The sequence below is a fragment of the Geotrypetes seraphini genome, chromosome 19, assembly GCF_902459505.1.
Source record: "Geotrypetes seraphini chromosome 19, aGeoSer1.1, whole genome shotgun sequence".
Taxonomy (NCBI): domain Eukaryota; kingdom Metazoa; phylum Chordata; class Amphibia; order Gymnophiona; family Dermophiidae; genus Geotrypetes; species Geotrypetes seraphini.
In genome coordinates this window covers 29,503,534-29,520,774 of record NC_047102.1, presented here as the reverse complement: position 1 = coordinate 29,520,774, position 17,241 = coordinate 29,503,534, and the positions used below count along the sequence as shown (strand labels likewise).

Here is a 17,241-nt window from a genome sequence, read left to right as displayed (position 1 = left end):
ATTATTGCATAGATAACCCGAATACTCATGAATGCTTTTGTCTATACAGAGACCTTTTCCTCTCTTACCCGCCCAGCAAGGTTCATACCTCAAGTTCGAAGATTGCCCCCCAAGAAAAATTGCTCTCGCCTTTATACCTGCTCTTTGGGGGATGCTCTGTTTTTCTGAGTTAAATTATAATGCAATACTTGCATTTTCTGCTAACTCTCTCTTGCACCCCTCCCTTAAGAACATAAGATGCGCCATCTCCGGATCAGATCTTCGGTCCATCAAGTCCGGCGATCTGCACACGCGGAGGCCCTCCCAGGTGTACACCTGGCATAATTTGTAGTCACCCATATCCTTCTATGCCTCTCATGAGATGCTTTTAAATCCTAGGACGGTCGATTGCGCAATAACCTCTTCGGGGAGAGCATTCCAGGTGTCCACCACTCTCTGCGTGAAACAGAACTTCCTGATATTCGTCTTGAATTTGTCTCCCCTCAGCTTCATTTCGTGTCCTCTTTTACGCGTGCAAGTGGACAATGTAAATAGTTTTTTCTGCTCTATTTTGTCAATTCCTTTCAGTATTTTGAAGGTCTCGATCATATCCCCTCGCAGTCTCCTTTTCTCAAGGGAGAACAATCCCAGTCTTACATGTGTATATTAATACACATGTAAGAATTTCTATAATGTGGCATTTTGTGTATGAGTATTCTGTATGTTTTTGTATATTTCAATGGTTTTTTTTAGGTAGTTTAAAGAAATAAAACCAAAAAACAATGGAAATAAGGCGATAACCTTTTTTTAAAAAAAATTGGACTAACTCGATACATTTTATGATTAACTTTCGAAGGTACCCCTTCTTATCAGAAAAAAGAAGCTGTTGACAAATATCAGTATATATAAGGAAAACGTGAAAGCGTTTTGGCGACAGGGAGGGGAGGGGTGGGTGGGCAGGAGACAGAAAGGTGGCAGAGCATTTTTAAATGTCTTTATAGTGGGAAAGAAAGCCAAGATCTCTGTTAAAGTCCTGTCTGGTAGAGTTCGGCAGCGATGATCTTGTTAGTGGAGAACAATTGCCTTGTTCTAAGAATAGCATATGTAACGCCAATGTTTGAGTTCAATATTCTCCCCTCCCCCCCTCTCTTTATTTGATAATGGCGGAACTTTTTAGTAATGAACAAGCAGTTGTGTGCAATTTTGATTCACTTGATATTTTTTTTTCAAGTTTTGAATTAAGGGAGATATTTACTAAAGTGCTCTAGTACATTACATAGGCTTAGAACAATTTACTCCTGGCGGAATTCTGTGTGCGCGAGACCACGGTTCGCATAAGAATCAGGTCTAAGCCAGCACAGGAGTTTCAAGTTTATTATGTAAACCACTTAATTAGCAAAGTGGTTTACATCAAACAGAATTTACAAAAAATGATTAAAAATCAGGGGGGACATGCATAGAGTTGCAGTACTTAAAATTAAAAGGAGAATGTAAAGGAAAAAATGTCATCTACGATTTTGAGTTTACTCCTTGAACTAGTCATCAGATACCTTTTTTTTTCTTTTTTTGCATAAAGTTTATTCTTTGAATTTTCCTTTATATTCACTCATAGATTCTTGGATCAAATTGAGGACTTGAGATTGTGTGAATAGAGTGAAGTTATTGAAAAAATTTTTTTAGTTTTCCTAAAGTGTTGTACTAATATACAATCTTTCTATACAAAATGTTTGATTTTGTTAAAATGTAAAATTGATAAATTAAAAAAAAGGAAAAAATTTCAGCGACATGGGGTTGTCCGGAATGAACCTTTTATTTAAATCTTGTGTCTTTAAAAAGTAAAGTTTTAAGATTGGACTTGAAATTGTTTAAATTAGTTATCTGTCTTAGCGTTGTGGGGAGGGCGTTTAATAATGCTGGTGCAAACTACTGAACAAATGGTTTTACGTGTTGTGTCATAGAATAATTGTCGAACGGAGGGGATAAGAAGATGCTGTTGTGATGATCGAAGCGATTTTGAGGATTTGTATGGGATTAAAAGTCTGCAATTGGTTCACACGTTTCTCTTCTGCCCGTGTCTGCACTGAATTCTGCGCAGCGACCTGAGGGGGGTGAGAAGTTCCACACGCTCATGCTAATGCGGGACGTAGAGAATGACATGGTGACAAAATTCATCACCATTCCCGTCCTCGCGGATAACTGTGGGAAATAATCCCATGTCATTTTCTAGTGTCTATTTCAACCTCGGTCCTTCTACACCAGCATTCTTCAAAGCAAAGCTTGAGGGTCAGTGGTTGTGGCCATTCATACTCTGATTCTTATGTGAGCCAAGGATAATGAAGCCATTGTGACATCACTGATGTGATTGGCTCTTAGGCACTGGTGGAATGAGGCATTATGACATCACAATATCTGCTCTGGATACCAGAGACTGTCATTCTTTAGTGTCTATTTCAATCTCAATCCTTCTACACCAGCATTCTTCAAAGCAAAGCTTGAGGGTCAGTGGTTGTGGCCATTCATACTCTGATTCTTCCCTCTCTCCTTAAAAAATGACATGAAGATGGTTTCCCGCGGTTATCTGCGGGGATGGGAATGGTGATGAATTTTGTCACCGTGTCATTCTCTAGCGGGACATTTCCCACAAACTTAGGCTATTTTTAGCATGCCCGGGAAATAAGGCAATTTCGAGTCAGTCATTCTCTTTCAGTTCATGTGCTCGGCGGTAAGGCCCAGAATCTCGACACCTTGAAAAATTCCGCCGGCTGCATATAAAGCATGCTTAGGCACCGTTGACAGAATTGCAGCTAGCAGCGCCTAAGAAAAAAAAACGTAGGCACCGGTAATGCAGGCCACCGCTAGCCACCATGTTGTAGGTGCGATTGTAGAGCCTACTTTTATTTTTAATGAGTTTTTAATTGGTTTTAAACTACATAGTCAATTACCGTGCCGATTAAAACCATTTACAGAATATGAGCCTAATCCCCCTCTTCTACTAAACATTGAGTTCCTATGAGCGTCGGGAGCAGCGCGGGCCATCCAGCGTGGCTCTCTGCGCTAAAATAGCTAGCGCAGTTTAGTAGAAGAGGCCCTAAGTGTTTTCACACGCATTAGGGCATAACACTCTTTAGTAAATGTACCAAAAAGTGTTCAAAGGATGTGGTCCAAATTTTGGGGGGATGTTTGGAGAATGAGTTGTGTAGATAGCTATTTTGCAACGTTATAAGTTGGCACTCCAACTCATTTTTATTTCAATTTATTTTTTTGCATGATCAGAATCACCTGTTAAGATTCATACTTTAGAGGTATGCCAATTAAAATATATAATTTAAAAACATAAAGAATAGCCTTACTGGTTCAGATCAATGGTCCATCAAGCCCAGTAGCCCGTTCTCACGGTGGCCAATCCAGGTCACTAGTACCTGGCCAAAACCCAAGGAGTAGCAACATTCCATGCTACCGATACAGGGCAAAGCAGTGGCTTCCCCCATGTCTTTCTCAATAACAGCCTATGGACTTTTCCTCCAAGAACTTGTCCAAACCTTTCTTAAAACCAGCTACGCTATCCGCTCTTACCACAACCTCTGGCAACGCATTCCAGAGCTTAACTATTCTGAGTGAAAAAAAAAAATTTCCTCCTATTGGTTTTAAAAGTATTTCCCTGTAACTTCATCGAGTGTCCCCTACTCTTTGTAATTTTTGACGGTGTGAAAAATGGATCCACTTGTACCAGTTCTACTTCACTCAGGATTTTGTAGACTTCAATCATATCTCCCTTCAGCCGTCTCTTTTCAAAGCTGGCCGCTCTTTTCTTGGTCGCTCTTCCTTGAACCTTTTCTAGCACCACTATATCTTTCTTGAGATAAGGAGACCAGAATTGAACGCTCCACTCCAGACGAGGTCGCACCATGGAGCGATACGGGGCATTCTAACATTCTTAGTCTTTTAAAATAATTCCTAGCATCTTGTTTGCTTTTTGGCCGCCGCCATACATTGGGCGGAAGGCTTCATCGTATTGTCTACGATGACACCAAGATCCTTTTCTTGGGCGTTAATTCCCAAGGTGGACCCTGGCATCCAGTAACTGTGATTCAGGTTATTCTTCCCAATGTGCATCACTTTGCATTTGTTCACATTAAATTTCATCTGCCAATTTGGATGCCCAGTTTTCCAATTGCCTATGGTCCATCTGCAATTTTTCACAATCCGCATGCATTTTAACAACTTAGAACAGTTTAGTGTCATCTGCAAATGTAATCACCTCACTCGTCCCAATTTCCAGGGCCAATAAATAATTAGTTCACTTCAAATATTCCAAATTACATTCTACCAATGAAGTTGCTAATTATTTCTCATAAATATTGAAGTTCTTTACTATCAAAATATCATCATAATAAACATAATAAAGCATTTCATATTTTCTTTTCCTAAACTAAACTAAACTAAACCTTAAGTTTGTATACCGCATCATCTCCACAGAAGTAGAGCTCGACATGGTTTACAGGAATAGATATAGAAGGAACTCCAATGAAAGTAGAAGGACTTAGTAAAGAGAAAGTTTAGAGGGACTTAGTATATTGAATAGGGAGCGGTCAATTATATTTTAGAGTAAAGCCAAGTTTTCAAATGTTTTCGGAAGAGTTGGAGGGAGGCTAGACTCCGAAGCGGGGCAGTAAAGCTGTTCCATAGTTCGGTGATCCTGAAGACGATGGATGTCCCTAATTTTCCTGAATGGGATATGCCTTTTAAAGAGAGGAAGGATAGTTTGAATTTTTGAGTGGATCTGGTGGTGTTGGGATTCGAGGAGTTCTAGGATAGTGGAAAAAGGGGAGGAAGGATGCCGTGTAGAGATTTGAAGGTTAGGCAGGCACATTTGTAGTGGACCCTAAGGATTACTGGGAGCCAGTGAAGCTTAGACATAAGCGGGGAGACGTGGTCAAATTTGCTTTTTGCGACGATTAGTTTAGCCGCGGTGTTCTGAATCCGTTGAAGTCTATGAAGGCTTTTCTTTGTTAGGCTTATGTAGATGGAATTACAGTAATCCAGTCTGGAAAGAATGATGGATTGTACGAGGACAGCGAGGTGTTGTTGATGGAAGCAGGATCTCACTTTCCTTAACATGTGAAGATTGAAAAAGCATTTTTTTACTAGGGTGTTAAGGTGGTCGTTGAATCCCTATATTGTGCACACTCATTCTCTTTCATTCTAGTTCATTTCTAGTGCAGTTCACAATTGTCCAATTCTGTTTTGAAGCTGTACGATAACACTGTGCAACAGAGGTTTTGGGGTATGGATTGTAGTGGGTGTTCTATAGTGATTTCGGGTTGCTGAATTCAAAACTGACCTTAATTTTTAGGTCTAACCCTCTGATTTTTTTGGCAAAAGAGCATTATAGTGCAAAAATTAACATTTTCGCTATATTTTCTAATGCTTGGAGTAAATGTTATAACAATATCTCTGAAATATTAAAACAGTTTGCCTCAAATTAGATTTTTAAGCTAAAGTGAGAAAGGTGCATAGATAGCATTGAAGAATGTAATTGAGAAATTTCTGGGGAGTAGGAAGGCACCAGACTTACGTCCAAATGGTGGAGACGACGCTTAAAGCATTTTCTGATCTCGAATGCAACATGTCACTAAAAATTCATTTTCTCCACTCGCATCTGGATTTTTTCCCCAACAATCTTGGGAGTGTTAGTGATGAGCATGGGGGAAAGGTTTCGCCAGGACATTGCTACAGTGGAGAAACGTTATCAGGGCAGATGGAATTCATCAATGCCGGCTGACTATTGTTGAGCATTAATTAGAGACGCTCCCAATCTCGTTTATAAATGCACTTCAACAGCAAAACGATTCTAGAAAATAATATTTATAGGAACTCATAAATTGTGCAACGCGTTACATTATAACTTTTCATGCTATAAATATTTGCGATGTGCTCAAAAACTATACGTGATAGGAGAAAACTGAGTCTATTTTCATACTCAGGAGGTCAAATTCTATAAAGTAAACATCATTTTTTTCTTGCCCCAGAAAAAAAATTAAAATTTGTTCAGTGTAATCAAGATTTTTTCAATGGTCTCTAGCGTAATACAGTGGTACCTTGGATTACGAGCATAATCCGTTCCAGGAGTATGCTCGTAATCCAAAATGCTCGTTTATCAAAGCAAAATTCCCCATAGACAATAGTGGCAACAGCAGTGATTGGTTCCAGAACCCTGGGTATGTACCTGTCAGGGCCAGGTGCTGCAGCGCCATCTCCTCCGTCCGCCTCCTCCTCCATCCGCCTCCTCGTTCGCCTCCTCTGTCCGTCATGAAGAACAATCCCACAGTGCTGCTTCGGGGGGGAATGCCGGAGAACCCGCAGTGCCACTTCAGGGGGATGCCTCCTCCATCCGCCGGCCAGCCCTCCATGTTGGATGCCCCTTGCATGCTGGAGAGCCCCCACTCGAGCCCACGCAGCTGAGCGCTGCCCCACCCACACGCCGTGCACGACATGCACAACACCGATGATTGACGCTGTGCGCGTCACACGCAACGCGCAGGGGGGACAGCACCCGGCCGCGCAGGCCCAGACAGAGGTCCTCCAACCTGCGGAAGACACCCGACGTGGAAGGCTGGCCGGAAGACGGAAGAGGAATCCCCCGAAGCGGCGCTTCCTGGACTGTAAGTGCTCGTTTAGCTGGGCAGTGCTCGGTTTGTGAGTCAAAGTTTGCTAAGTGTTTTGCTTGTCTTGCAAAGCACTCGCAAACCGGGTTACTCGCAAACTGAGGTTCGACTGTACTTGTAATGCTTGTATCACTTCCTTTCGCAATACGTTAAGTAATCTGTTTCCATCAATCAGTTTGACTGTTCATCAAACTGTAGTCCAGCTCTATACCAGCCTGTGTTTCGCCTTATGGCGTCGTCAGGAACCGAGACCAAGGCAAGGGTTGTTCAGACAGGACTTTGTGCCCTACTTTCTCGTAATGTGATTCATGGACAGCCGGTCAAGATAGGTTAACCTATTCCATGGCTTGACTGCGAAGGACAATTGATGAAAACAGATTGCTTAGCGTACTGCAAAAGGAAGCGATACAAGAGACGATTGAAAAAATCTTGATTATCAGACATCAAAACTGAATGGGACAGTTGTGAATTGCAGTAGAAAGGAACTAGAATGAGAGAGAGGAGTGTACACAATATAGGGACTGTTTAGGGAAAGAAAATATGAAATGTTTTATTATTGTTATGTAAAGAATTTCAATATTTATGAGAAATAATTAGAGTCATTGGTGGAGTTGAGCAACTTACCCTTTTTTTAAATGGAGCCAACTTGCTATTCTTATGTTCTGTCGACGTTTTAAAATATGCTCCCTTTTCACAAGGGGGTCTAGCTATTCCAATTTCAAGTAAATGTGAATTTTATAAGATATGAAATAAAACAAAGAATGCACCTAACCTATGAGTATGACGCCATGAAAACAGAGAGAGAGAGAAAAAAAGAAGAAAAATAGCTTAATGGTGTCATAAAAGCTTTTAAAATGCCACTGCTGTCCCTTGATGGAGACGGCTTTGAGCTTCAGTAAGCCTTCTGACAGATCTAATCCAGCTGTGCACCTATAAAAGACACCAAGAGGTTCTTGTAGCCATCTGTTTGGAAAACCACAAATTAAAAACAAAATCTCTGAAAGTTATGAATGTTTCTGCACGTCCTCTGCTGTGTTCCCAGTATATCAGGGCGAGTCGTTGTAAGAAATAGACAGCCATTGTTGCAAGGATTTTAATCAGGGCTTGTCATCTTGTTCCCAACTCGACTCATGGGAAACCCAGTTTTACACGGTTCTTGGCACGGGCAGGGAGGATGTTGCAGCCTACTCGTGCAGCCTACCTTTTGCAGAGCTGCAGGCCCAAGGGATTCATTTAAGGAGTTAAATTCCAAAACTCAAACTCTTGAATCGGAGGGGATATAAGCACAACTGCACCCTCCTACCCAAATCACCAAATAAGCAGTTTGCTAGCATTTATGCACGTCTGGAAGCCGTCGCATTAATATACATAATTCAATGTCATTTATCTTCTTTAATTTCCTTACTACATTCTATCAGGGCTTCAGACATGCCATTTGGTCACCACACACCTTTCATGGCTGCCAAATATTTCTTTATGGCTATGGCTTCTTCACTAGCCCCACACTATATTCTTATTTTCTTCATGTTTTTTGTGTTTTTTATATATATATTTTTTTTTAATTCTTTATTCATTTTCAAACTTACAGTAAGTGTGATAAAATATCCAAACAAATTAACAATATCTATATCACTTAATAATCATCAATGGTAACAGTGATAAATACTTAACTCCCACCCTTCCCCCCTTTACCTATCAAATAATCAATACTTATACAATACATAACTATAAAATCCCCCCCCCCCTTCCCTCACAATTGAACTTGTAAATTTAAGGGAAAAGAAAATTTCATCTAATCAGTCCAATATTTTGTTAATGGCTCCCAAACATCTTGAAATTTCTTGAAACTACCCCGCTGTATTGCCAGAAATCTCTCCATTTTATATATACGACATAAGGAATTCCACCAAAAAATATAATTTAATCTACTCCAGTTTTTCCAATTATACGTAATTTGTTGAATGGCAATACCAGTCATTATGAGTAATAATTTGTTATTGTTTGTAGAAATCTGACTTTTTGCTCTCATTGCCATACCAAATAGCACAGTATCATATGATAATGCCACTGGATTATCTAATAAACAATTAATTTGGTCCCAAATTGAATTCCAAAAATTCATAATAAATGGACAATAGAATAATAAATGATCTAATCAAACTTTTAAAGTGTTGTATGCAAACGTCAATAACTTAATACATAAGAACATAAGAACATAATACTTATATTAAAAACTTATCTTAATTTTTATCTTTGCTTTTCTCTTTTATCACATTGGGAAGGGACCTGTCACATCAACATGTTTCGCCTTTAGGCTGCTTCAAGAAAAGTCCCCCCCTTTCCAAACTTATCTGTACCATCCCGATCCACATAGCTTTTGTTGAGATGAGACTGCGGGATATACTGTCTGGAAGCAGTTGCATAGTAAGGGGGGAGGGGGAAGGGGAGCGGTCCACCCCGGGCACCGTCTTAGTAATACACACCATCCTCCTTGACCCACCTTGCTGTGTTCATGTGCCCCCTTTCCTTCCCTCATACCTCTCATGCTTGCGTCGGTGTCGGATCTCTTGGACATCACTTCCGGGTCCCGTGCCCAGGAAGTGACATCAGAGGGAGAGCTGAGATGACACGAGCAGCGAGTTTATGATTCTGCTCATGCCTGGAAAATTAAAGAGGTACGGTGAAGGAAGGAGGGGGTTTAGTGAGGAGCGGGGGAGCAAACAAGAGGGCGGGGTAGGGGCACCACCACCACTACCACCATGGCTATGCAAGATAGTCATCTAGTTGCAGAATAGTCTGGCTTACAGTGTTCCCCTGCAAATTCGCAGTTCGCCAACACGCTCATTCGTGATCTGCTCCGACCGCCTCTTCCTGTAGTAAAGTCGGGCTACACCAATCAGGAGCTGCGTGTCGCTCGCCAGCGCTCCAGCCGCCCTCTCCTGCCTCCCCTGCCTTTTGACAGGCGAAAAACTGCATTCACAGTTTTTTTTTAAATTCGCAGGGGTTCCTGGAACGGAACCCCCATGAATTTCGGGGGAGTACTGTATATGCACATTAAAAACTAGTTTCAAAATCACAGGTCTCTGGAACGGCCTTACTATCCCGCTGCGGAACCTGGGCTCTCTCCAACTATTCCGCAAGCAACTGAAAACTTGGCTCTTCTCCAACATGTAATTCTATTTCCCCCCTTACTCTTCCATTCTATATATAAGCTCATGTAAACCTTTTCCTTTCTCTTCTTATATTTTAAGTTCTTGTAAACCGTGCCAAGCTCCACTTCCGTGGAGAGGATGCGGTATATAAACTCAAGGTTTAGTTTAGTTTTTATATATGGCAGCTTAAAAAAAAAAATAAATCATTAAGCATTCCGGATATCAATCCATTTTATATATACTGTATCTCTAACATCTTGGGGTCAAAAAGTCTCAGAATATGGAGCTCTGTACCCAATTCGGGTCTCTTTGTGAATAATTCACTTGCTCCTGCTCACGACACAGGCAAAAAAACCCCTAATTCTTTCATTTTTATTTTATTGTACTTATTTTTTTATTTTTTTTTTAATAATCAATTAACCCCAGAAGCTGTCCTTGATGAAAAGAACCGGTAACTTTGTAACTTTATAACTTATCAAACTTTATCAAAACGCCTGTCTTGTCAGGACTGTATCACTTGAAACATTTCATAAGCATGAACATAACTATATAAAGAAATTATCTCTGAAGTTTTCGAGAGTTGTTTTAATCCTTTTGCTGCTTTCAATCCACGGTCCTCTTTAGTATTGTTTTACTTCTTAACATTGACCGCTGTTACAAAGTCAGTTACCGTTTGCAAAATAGCTCTTAGCACTGTGAACTGCACAAATCCTCACACCTATAATTAGCCATATACCGCATTATATACGTGTGTAAGTTTGTAGGCATGCCTCCCCCATCCACCCATATCCCTCCGATTTCCCCCCCTCCCTTTTGGAATCATCCCTAAATTAACGAGTGTAAATTTTAATTAGATCCATTGCTTAAGATTAATTATTGGTGCCAATTAGCTTATTCAATAAAATTGCATGCACAAATTGGGTACACGTGAAAATTTTTAGTGCTTTTTACGGAATGTGGGCCAAAAGGCACACTATACATGTATATGCTAATATTTTACATTCACAATGGGCAGGTAAATATTAGTGCTGGGTTTAAAAAATTATGCTATGAGTAGATTTTAGCCACCAGTAAGCAGAACAGTAGACCACTGAATCGGTGGTATTTGAAGGTGCGTGGGCCCTGAAGAAGTGATATTGTCTACAACAGGGGTGCCCAACAGATTGATCGCGATCGACCGGTAGATCGCCAAGGCAAAGTGAGTCGATCGCGGAGCCCATCCCGGGCTCCGTGATAGACTCACTTTGCCTTGGCGATCTACCGACTGATCAGCCTTCTTCTCCCCGACGTCAATTCTACCGCCAGAGAGGAAGTTCAGGCCAGCCAATCACTGCCTGGCTGGACCGGAACTTCCTCTCCGACGGCAGAATTGACGTCGGGGAGAGGAATGCTGGTCGGCCAGACGCAGGGAGAGCTCGGGGCGGCGGCGGCTTGGGGGCCTGTTCCCCGATGGCGGCGGCAGTGGCTTGGGGAAGGGCATGAAGAAAGAAAGAAAGGGAGCAGTATGCTTCTTGCCATGTAGAAATACTTATATACTTTTTTTCATGAATTGTCTGACGATTAGACTCGAGTACTGCAGGAACTCAATGTTTTTTATTTCTCACACAAAAAATATGGAACTAATTGCTCCCTTTCAATTTACTCTGAACCGCTATTGAAGAAATTAAAAAAATTGCTTCTTAGAACATTGTAGTGTTAGAAATATTTTAGATGTTCTCATTTTGGTAGTAGTAGTGGTGGCACTGTTTTGAGAGTGGAGATCTGTTTTATTAGTTTAATTTTGGAATTGTACACCACATTAGTTTAAGCGGTATATCAAAACATAAACACAGAGCTTATGGTGATTTGAATACCTCCTTTAAAAAGAGATGCAAATGTGTTTCTTCTAGTGAGCAAGTTGGAAGAAGTGCAAGTTAAAAAGTGAGCTGTTGCACTTTTTTAAATGTGGTTTTCTGATTTTAATAATGTTTGTGATTCCTAATGGAGAAGCAGGTGGGAGTGAATTTCTTGCAGGCTTTTGCAGATATTTCCATACAAAGCGAAAAGGAATAAGAGTTGCAGAATGAGCCAGTTTGACAGGAAAGAAGGGAAACAGAAAAAAAGAAAGGGGGCATGAAAAGAGAAAAAAAAGAAAGGGAGGCAGGGAGAAAGAAAGGACAAGGAGAGAGGAAGAAAAAGTTGGGGGGAGGGAATGAGGTCTGGAGGAGAGGAAGCATTCAGGCTGAAAACAGGAAAGAAAGATTGGATGCACAGTGAGAAGAAGAAAGTGCAACTAGAGACTCATGAAATCACCAGACAACAAAGATAGGAAAAATGATTTTATTTTAAATTTAGTGATCAAACTGTGTCTGAATTTATATCTGCTGTCTATATTTTGCACTATGGCCCCCCTTTTACTAAACCACAATAGCAATTTTTAGTGCAGGGAGTCTATGAGCGTCGAGAGCAGCGCTGGGCATTCAGCGCAGCTCCCTGCGCTAAAAACTGCTATTGTGGTTTAGTAAAAAGGGAGGGGGGTATATTTGTTTGTTTTTGTATGGTTGTTACTGAGGGGACATAGAGTCTTTGAATAATTAACATTTTCTCTGCGTACGGTGTGCTTTGTGGTTTTTTTTTTTAATTTTATTTTTTACATTTTTTTTTTTGAATTTTAATTTTAATTTAATTTTTTAATTTAATTTTAATTTTTTTAATTTTAATTTTTTTTAAAAATTTTATCATTTTGGCTTGGTCATTTTAAAAGTAGCTCGCAAGCCCAAAAAGTGTGGGCACCCCTGGTCTACAAAATGATCGTTGGCCTGATCAATTTGAACCTTTAATGGTGCATGTTAGAATTTTCTTAATATAATATTTTTGGACAGCCTTATTCAAATCACAAAAGTTTCTTACGCCAATGATGTAGAAGACGTAGGGTCGGATTAGCGACTCGCCGTGATCTGAGGCTTTTTCTTTCGTGTGAACAAATGTTTGGTGTCTGAATTGTTCAACAGTGAAGAGTTGGCTAAAATCCAATCACATTACATCCATGCCTTTTCCTATGCTGGAGCCCAAATTTTACCCATTTGAACCCAAGCCTGAACCATGAAATAACACACCTTCCTTGGCATCATCACCGCTTTCTCACAGCTATGTTTGGTCTGTGTGTAGTATGCGGGAAAAAAAGAGAGATAATTTTTCTACAAATATACGCTTAAGTTTTGCTACGCCGAGGTAGCGGTGTCTATTGCGGCCCAGACCGCTAAATGCTCCGACACTCGCAGGAATTCTGTGAGCATCGGAGCAGCGTCTGATCATTTAGCACATTGGGCTGTAGCAGAAACCTCTACTCTGGCTTCGTTAAAGGAGCCCATAAAGCAATAAAAGCAAAGTGAAAAATGTAAAATATTTCCCACGAGGGCCCAGTACATATTGGGCAGGGATTAAAGCTTTAGAAACATAGAAAAAAGCAGCAGAAAAGGGCTATAGCCCACCAAGTCTGCCCATTCCAAGTATCCCCTCCCCTGAATTTACTCCCTTAAAGATCCCACGTGAGTATCCCATTTTCTCTTAAAATCCGTCACGCTGCTGGCCTTTATCACCTGGAGTGGGAGTCTGTTCCAATGATCCACTACTCTTTCGGTGAAGAAGTACTTCCTGGAGTCGCCATGAAACTTCCCTCCCCTGATCTTCAGCAGATGCCCTCTGGTGGTCGAGGGTCCCATGAGCCAGAAGATATCATCTTCTGACTCGATGCGTCCCGTGATGTACTTATATGTTTCAATCATATCTCCCCGTTCTCTTCTTTCCTCAAGTGAGTACAGCCGCAATTTTTTAAATCTTTCTTCATACATGAGATCCTTGAGCCCCAAGACCATCCTGGTGGCCGTTCACTGAACCGACTCGATCCTCAGCATGTCCTTTCGGTAGTGTGGTCTCCAAAACTGAACACAGTACTCCAAGTGAGGCCTCACCATGGCTCTGTACAACGGCATCATAACTTCAGGTCTCCTGCTGACGAAACCTCTGCGGATACACCCCATCATTTGTCTTGCCCTGGAGGAAGCCTTCTCCACTTGATTGGCAACCTTCATGTCCTCATTAATGATCATCCCTAGGTCGCATTCCGCCGTGGTCCTAACCAAGGTCTCACCATTTAGTACATAAGTTCTACGCGGGTTTCTCTTACCCAGGTGCATTATCTTGCCTTTTATAGCATTGAAGCCTAGCTGCCAAGTAGTTGACCATTGTTCCAGCAACAGTAGGTCGTATGTCATATTATCAGGTAATAAGCTTTTGCCTACTATGTTGCAAAGTTTGGCGTCGTCGGCGAACAGTGATACCCTTCCTCTAAGTCCTTGCGTCATATCTCTTATGAATAAGTTAAATAGCGCTGAAAAAAAGTGACCTGTAAAAAAAAGAATTCACACTAATAAGAGTGGACTTCCATCATATCATATTTTCATTTTTTGGGGGGAGAGGGGTGAGGGAGGTCTCCATTAGTGCTTTCACCAAGGATTTAAAACCTTCTGGTGCCATCTTGAGGCTAACTGTGCGCCGTGGGAGATTCCAGATGTGCTGCGAGACGCCCGATGAGAGGTGCTAGCTGACTGCTTACAGGACATGCCTCTGGTGGCGAGAGGCGTGTCATACAGGCAAGTCTAGCACCCCATCACCGGTGGCAATAGGAGTTTCAGGGCTGCGGCTGGAGCACATCTGCGCATGCGCGGACGTCTACGTGATGACATCGGATAGCGTAGCTGGTTTTAAGAAAGGTTTGGACAAGTTCCTGGAAGAAAAGTCCATAGTCTGTTATTGAGAAAGACGTGGGGGAAGCCTCTGCTTGCCCTGGATCGGTAACATGGAATGTTGCTGCTCTTTAGGGTTCTGGAATCTTGCTATTCTTTGAGATTCTGCATGGAATCTTGATACTCTTTGGGGGTTCTAGAATCTTTTGTTACTCTTTGGGATTCTGGAATGTTGCTGCTCTTTAGGGTTCCAGAATCTTGCTATTCTTTGAGATTCTGCATGGAATCTTGATACTCTTTGGGGGTTCTAGAATCTTTTGTTACTCTTTGGGATTCTGGAATGTTGCTACTCCTTGGGTTTTGGCCAGGTACTAATGACCTGGATTGGCCACCGTGAGACCGGGCTACTGGGCTTTGATGGTCTGACCCAGTAAGGCTAATCTTATGTCCTTATGGCATCGACGTCCACGCACTTCGGAATGCCTGCATTTAGTGTGGCGCAGCTTTAAAAAGTTTGCAGCACACTGCCGTATGCGGTAATGTTCTGATAATGTTTGTGTGTTTTTGTTGATTTTTTTATTTATGGTATTATAATATGTATATTATATTCTGCTTATAATGAAGTGGAAAACATAAGTGAATAACCTTTAAACATCTTGCTAGATTAATTTGGAAGAACATTTTCTAAAACTGTTCAGACAGAATATTTCAAGTGTATTTGGATGCGACACAGATGGCCGTCTCATGCAGGAGATCATATAACATTGATATAATTAAGTACTGGCTCATCTTAAGGGAAGAGAGATATATTCCAAGACTTCATTGATGTGCAATTGATGCACATTTTTCTTTCTAAAAGGCCATTGTATTAACACTTACCTCAGGTAATCTCTGCGGCAGAGGATAAGATTTGCTTTTGTGTACAGAGTTGATCCCACTTCTCCGAGGCGGCAGTCACAGCAGGCACACTTTAGACAATCTTCGTGCCAGTACTTATCCAAAGCCTTCAGCAGGTAGCGGTCCTTGATCTTCCGGTTGCAGCCGGCACAGCCCTTCTGTTTTCCTTTGGGTTGTACAGAGAGCATTGGCACTCCTATCAAAAAAGAGCAGTGTTTGGGAAAGGTCTATGGCACTTAGAAGCATTACGATTTTAAGCAGGAGCATGATGCATTGAAAAAAAACAAAGAAGCGACGGACAAACTGCAAGATGCAGAGAACATGAAGGGGTCGGTACTTGCACCGAGGTTCAGTACCTGCACTCACAAAACCAAGGTTCTTTTTAGTTGCGGGGACATAGGTTTGATCCACTCCAAGGCATAATAAGAGCTGCTAATTAACTTTCTGGATGTTAATTTTGACCTTTAAACTACTAACCAGATTTGTAGTTGCAAAAAAAATCAGGACAGTTGCCAGTGGCAATAAACATGATATGAACAGCAGTAGCAGTTAAAGGCATCATCTTCTTCTCGGGCCTAAATGGAAGACATTTTAAACTTTTCAAGCCTCCTATTCATTATGCCACTTCTCACTCAAACACTTATTTATACTTTAATACAGAGGGGTTATTGAAAAAAAAAAAAAAAAAAGCAGCTGCAAATTGCCTTGGTGTCATGCAACTTCCTCCTAAAATGTTCCTTTCAGCCTCCTCAAGGACAAATAAAGCCTATTTAATAACTGCAGTAAACACTAATAGTCTATCTGTACTTGACATTTGCAGTTCTGCTAAAAGCCACCCTCGGGCTGCCGCTAACACTCGACACATTCAAGCGCACACACATACACGTCTTACAGTAATAACTGGCCTGCCAGAGCTGAAAGTACAGGACAACAGCACTTAAGACAGCTCTACGCAAACAGGGAGGTATTGATCCATTTGATAAACTAGTCTCGGTACCATGGAGACAGATGAAGCTGTAAAACACGCCTCTTAAGGCTTCTAGGAGCTCGACCGACCTCTTCCGTTCAACGCACCAGCATCAGTTTTGTAAAACCAGTCAACTTTTAAGGCACAAGTAAGCTTTTCGCTATTGGGAAAATGTTAGTAGTAAACAGTTTCAAGTAGCAGAAGAGGAGTTCCGACGCCACCCCTGTCAAGATGAAACGCTTCCCTCATCCATTACTAGCACCATTCGTATATATAAAAGAACACTTTACATGGTTTATCAAGAGAGTCGCAAAAGCATTGACCTTAAAACTGGCCATCTAGATTTTAATGGTTTGTGAACGGCTGAAGTGCTGAAAAATTGTAGCTAGCTGTGAAACAGGCACCTGGTCCACAGAAGGCTTACAAAAATGGTGTACAGTAAACCCCCGTGAATTCACGGTTCGCAAATCACGGACTTGATAATTCGTGGTGTTTTCCGACCGCCTCTTCCTGCTACTAAAGTCATGGTTACAGCAATCAAGAGCTGCTTTGACCCCCCCCCCCCCCAATCTGGCGTATCAAAGCAGCTCCTGATTGGTGTAACATGACTTTAGTACCAGGAAGAAGCGGTCGGAAAATGTGCCTGGCTTTGTAAGTACAATTTAAGCACCCGCCAGCACCCCAGCTGCCCTCTCCTGCCTTCGATCAGCTGAAAAACCGTATTTCCGGTTTTTCAAACTTCGCAGGCGTTCCTGGAACGGAACCCCCATGAATTTCGGGGGAGTACTGTGCTATCAGTGTCAGAAATTCTATGAGCTCAAGTTTCAAGTTTATTATAAATTTGATTAATCGCTTAT

The 17,241-nt window shown here is 41.4% G+C and overlaps 1 protein-coding gene across 4 annotated transcripts in view; it reads right to left on the bottom strand.

Annotated features, from left to right (window-relative positions):
• LMO1 (LIM domain only 1) overlaps nucleotides 1-17,241 on the bottom strand; it is a 151,979-nt gene that overhangs the window by 30,197 nt on the left and 104,541 nt on the right. For all 4 annotated transcript variants that reach the window (XM_033927895.1, XM_033927897.1, XM_033927894.1 and 1 more), the window contains one exon: nucleotides 15,400-15,613. In XM_033927895.1, the coding sequence (XP_033783786.1) occupies nucleotides 15,400-15,613 (214 nt within the window). The remainder of the gene's footprint in view (nucleotides 1-15,399; nucleotides 15,614-17,241) is intronic.